We start from the raw sequence: 5,301 nt of genomic DNA, 5'->3' as shown, positions 1-5,301 counted from the left end.
CTGAGCTTCATACTAGTTTTCGGACTGAAGTCTCCCTCAGTGGGAACAGTTGGTTTCTCGCTCAATAAAATATTCCTATCAAGCAAAGCTCTCTGAATTTTCTCTGAGTAGTTATTGTCGTCAGAAGTGGGATGGAAGGAAGAGCCCTGATGAAGCCCGGAGGCTGGTGAGTAACTGGCGCCTGGTGAGGTCCAGGGTAAATCTGGAATCTGAGCTCCACGCCCTTTGTGTTGAGCTCTCTGATTGTGTCGAGCCACCTTTGCTGAAGCTTCTTGGTAACTCACGCTATTGTGTTCAAAATGAGGAGGGGGCAGGGGACTTGTGACTCCCTGTGTTGTGGAACAGCTGGTGAAAAACAGGGTTCCTCCGAGTTTAAGTTCCACCTGGTGCACAATGGGAACCAGAATCATGTGCCTTTGGGGAAAACGGGTGAACTTTTCGATAATTTGGAATTGTAGTGGCCTCTTTGGGCAACCTTTAATTTATATGAGATAGTTCACCTTAGGGGTGTCCTTAAAAAGAGAGTACCCCAGGCAATAGAACGGGAGACAACAGAATGCATTCTTTGATTGGTGTGCAGAAGCTTCTAAAAGACAAAGTGACTCCTGAAATAGCTTCTCTAAAAGAATCCTGATGGTGCACAAATAAAAACATTCTATAGGGCCAGCCTGTGGCCCAGGGTTTAGCTGGTTGGGATCCTGGGCACAGATCTAGCACCACTCATCAAGCCATGCTGAGGCAGCATCCCACATAGCAGAAATAGAAGGACCTATAACTAGAGTATAAAACTATATACTGGGGGGCTTTTGGGAGAAGAAGAATAAGAAAAATAAAGATTGGTTCAGGTGCCAATCATAAAAAAAAAAAAATAGTGGAAAGCTTCATCCATCACAGCAGGTAAGCTTAACTTGTTTCATCTCCTAGAAACACAGTTTGGATACAGCTATTCCTTTGAGTTTTGCATTATTGTACCTGACACAAGGCTAAAATTTTTAAATGAGAGCTGTAATATCTCTGTTTGTGTCTGTCTGTATCATGGTGTATATTTATCCATATATGTTATGTATATGTGATATTTTTAAAGAGTTCTATTTAATTTCTTAAAGAAAAACAACTGCTTATTTAAGTATGTTCTAAACCTCAGAAATACACCAAATAACCCGAGTGTTTCTAAAGTTCACATGATAGTGGATGATCTTTGATAAGTAGAAGTTAATTTAAGTTTTTTGGTTTAATTAAAACAAATATGTCTTCAGAGTTGTCAACATTAAGTGTAATGGAAACATACAATTTGTCTACCTCCATTAGTTACTAGTCAAATAAGCTTCATGCTATCTCTAGCTTACAAAATCTGTCAGCAAAAAAAAAATAACATGAAGATTAGCTGTTTAATGTATAACCGTTAGTATGCATTAAATTAAACACAAGTAATTTATATGGATACAAATAAGATAAAGTTTATACTAAGTTAAACTGAATGATGTTCATTGAATTAAATTAATAGTATTCATTGAATATAATATCTAGATCATTTCCAAATAATCTAAAATACTGCAACATTACTTGCTAAACGTAAGTTTAACTTGGTCTACTTTCATCTTCTTAATTTTTTACAGGGAGACGAAAGATATTTGGGTCTACTAGGAAACATGTCTTTTTCCACACTGAAACAATTATACAATGAAAGGCATATGTCTCTAAAAATTGTAAATTTTTATAATTTGTATCCATAAATTTGCTAGTTTTCACTGGGAAGGAAAGTTTACTATTAGTTAACATTTATAATCCATATGTAAAAATAAAACTACTAGAAGCAATAAGAAGGAAGGGAAACCACTTTATATACAAAGTATGGAATGAAAATGGGATATGTTTTTATCTGTAGGGCATTGTATAGTATGTGTTTTAGTCAAGGAGAAAAGAGAATAATTTTGTCCGAAAATAAAGTGGTTGTTCCAGAAAAAGAAATGGGAAAAGACAGACAAAACATAAATGGATATACAAATTGCAGAAGGTTTGCGGCGGGCCGGGGACGGGGGGTGATAAAAGCAGTGCTGGGACGCGGAAGCGCAGAGCTGGCACAGAGCGCAGGACCACATCTCCAGGACGGTGCGGTCCAGATCGCGCTGCCGCGAGCGCTGCTGTCTCTGAAACACCTGTGTTTTGGCAAAGATAGCGGGGCAACTGGCTATTTTCGCGAAAATTTCCGGGGTGAGACGGGAAATCACCCGGATCGAGGAAAGAAAGGAGAGGTGCGGGCACAGAAACACACCTCGGGCCCGACCGAAAGCCGCCCGCTCCTTCCACTAGCGATCTGAGGCCACTGAGGACCCGCCGTCCCTGCTCGTATCGCAGCCGCGGCCGAGGAGACGCTGACAGCGAGGACCTCGCGTTGCTGGGTCCCAGTGATGCGGGCAAGGAGCACAGAGCGTGCCGGCCCGAGAAACAGCCGGCTCAGGGAAACAGCCGGTTTGGAGGAATGAATGGTGTTTCCAAGGTAAAGGCCACCAACTGGATGCAAATATGTTCTGTGACAGGAATACCGCTACCTCTGCAAACAAGCGAAGGTGCTAAGGGGGACAGGGGCTCGGTGCCAGCCGCAGTGCCGGGACTGTGAGAACAGTCGGGGGAAACCAGCGGTGCTGGGATCCAGTTAGCAAGATTTTTGTCACTGAGAGCTTTGACAAGACCTGCACCACTAAGGAACCTGATGCAAAACCAGCGATATCAGTGCAGCTAAGCGCTGCTGCCACGGAAAATGACTGACGCAGAGCACGTAGCGGAGATCGCAGAGAGAAACCACCAAACCCAAGCGGGAACAAGAAGAATCGGGTTCAACAAAAGGATGGACACCTGTTTCGAAACACTTGCGAAGAGACAGGAAAACCGCACGCACGGAGCCCGAGTCAGACATGCAACCCACAAAACGCTGTCCCTAAGCACTGAAGAGTACTGGGATGGAGCAGGCTCCCACAAGAAGCAACTGGCGGTGCTGCAGGGAGAAACATCCGGCTCGGCAAAGTAGAATCAAAACTTGACAAGGAACACTAAAGGGACATCTTAACGCATTTTTATTCTGTAAGTGGATGGGTTTTGTAACCCTGAATCTTTTCCTGGGGAAAGTTCCAAAAAGGCTGTCTCTGTGTCTCAGGGCTCCTCAGCGCCAAAGATGGTCTGGCAGCAGCCGCAGCTCAGGATGTACACTGCGCGACCAATCCACTCCAAGCAGCCCAAGAAAAGCCGGTGGTGACTCCACCCAGAGGGGACCTGAGGTCAGCTGCGATCTGAAAGGTCCCTTCTGTCAGAGGTCTTGGCGTCCTGCTGTCTGTCGGCGCCGTCTGACGGCCGGGCGCAGGTACGCTGGTGGAACGCGAGTCCGTCCGGTTCCTCTGCAGGGTCCAAATCTCCCACCATCGCCTCTGGCTTGTTCCGCGTCTCCAGCCAGAAGCCCGGAGTGGGCGGGGCTGGGCTTGGTTCCAAGGTGCCCGGGGCTCTAGGCAAGAGCAAGTTTTGGCTGTAAACCAAACGCAGCCGCCAGCAAGGACTAGAAAGCAGCTCCCCCTGGACATCACCGCCGTGGCATGAGGACTCTTCTAGTATGGGGTCCAGTATGTGGTAGAAAGGGAGCCGCCACGGCCCAGAATCTTGAGAGCTCGGTATAGACGGAGGCTGAGGCTCTGGCGCCGCCTCTGCGGAATCCCGAGCCTCCTTCCCCGCGCCGAGAAAATGCTGCTCCATCACATAGTGCTCGGACCAGGAGGACACAAGCGTTTGCTCTGGACCAGGAGGCAAAGCCTTCAGCAGCAGCGGCAACCCGGGTATTTATTATGCTCTCCAGGGCTCGTGGGCGGAGCAACGTGGAGTGGCAACAAATTCTAGAAATCAGTAGACAGAATGAAATACTGAAAAATTTCGGAGAGAATAGACAACCGACACAAGTCATTCCGATATAAAAACATATCGAGACGAAAGCAAACGCAATGAAACGGAACAAAAAGCAAACCGTGCAGAGAACCAACCCTACAAACCTCAGGGAGCGGTGAGCGGTGCACAGACCACGAAACCAAACGTGGCCTCGGAGAACAAAACGGCGCAGCCACTGGCCGCTGGGGCGCTGCGCTGGAGCGACGCTGCTGAAGAGAAACCCGAGACACCCGCGGCGCTGGCACGTGGCGATGCCGGCGGAGAGCAGACAGTGGTGCTGTTGACGAAAATCCCTCTGTTTTGGAGCGATGAGCTGTGCTGTCAAAGAGAAACTGCCGCCTCTGAGAACTGAGCAGTCACCGACTGAAAACCATCCGACTGGGTGGAAGCACCGATGCTGCCACGGAGCAAATACGATCGCCTTCTACAATAAAAAGCGCAGTACAACGCTACGAAGGGAATGCTAATTATTATTTTTTGCAAAAAATAAAGTTAAAAAATTAAAACACTAAAAATAACAAAAGTAAAAATAATTTAAAAACAACTGAAACAATAAACAACAAAATTAAATACAAACTGATATATTCTATAATTTAATTTATAAAACATTTTATTATTAATTTCTTAATTTAAAGCTTGTAACTTATTTCAGTTACGGTTGCTTGTATTATTTTATTTTGTGTTTATTTGTTTAACTTTATTTTTTGATTTTCTGTTATATTTTAATTCTAAATGAAAAAATTAATTTTTTGAAAACTAAAATTTTAAATGTTTTTTAGTTTTGTTTTATTTTACTTACTTTGTTCATTTTATTTATGCAAAATTTTTAATGATGTTATTTTATTTTTAATTTTTTAATTTAAGAGATATTTCTTTTATGAGTTTCTTTTTATTTTACTTTACTATTTACATTTTTTGTACTTAAAATTTTTCTAAATTATAATTTTTTTCTCATATTTAATTTATTTTTCAACTTAAAACATTCAATTTAAATTTTTAACTAAATGTATTTAATTTCATTTTTAAAATTTTTTGTCTTTTTACTATTTTCTCTTAAACTTAAAATATTGTTTTTTAAAATTTTTTATTTTATTTAATATTCTTTATTTTTAATATTTTTATTTCATTTAATTTTAAAATTTTTTAAATAAAAAATTTCTGAATCTTAATATTTCTTATGCGATTTTTACTTTTATTTCTATTATTTTTAAGTTTTAAATTTTCTTTTATTGTAATTTATATTTAGTTTATTTTTCATTTATTTGATTTCTCATTTTATCTTTTGCTTTTATTTTAAATAAAGACATAAAATTAAATGTTTAAATTTTTCAATTTTATTTATTTGTTTGTTTATTTAAAGATTCACACCTGAGCTAA

General features: G+C 41.4%; 1 protein-coding gene across 1 annotated transcript; it reads right to left on the bottom strand.

Moving 5' to 3' along the window:
• Positions 1-3,273: 3,273 nt before the first annotated feature.
• On the bottom strand, positions 3,274-3,738 carry ANXA2R (annexin A2 receptor). The gene has a single exon (XM_008537098.2). The coding sequence runs from the start codon at positions 3,736-3,738 to the stop codon at positions 3,274-3,276; it is 465 nt and encodes a 154-aa protein (XP_008535320.2).
• Positions 3,739-5,301: the final 1,563 nt, after the last annotated feature.

This window comes from Equus przewalskii, chromosome 20 (genome assembly GCF_037783145.1).
Source record: "Equus przewalskii isolate Varuska chromosome 20, EquPr2, whole genome shotgun sequence".
NCBI lineage: Eukaryota > Metazoa > Chordata > Mammalia > Perissodactyla > Equidae > Equus > Equus przewalskii.
Note: the sequence above shows the minus strand (reverse complement) of the source record. Positions and strands in the feature narration are given on the sequence as shown.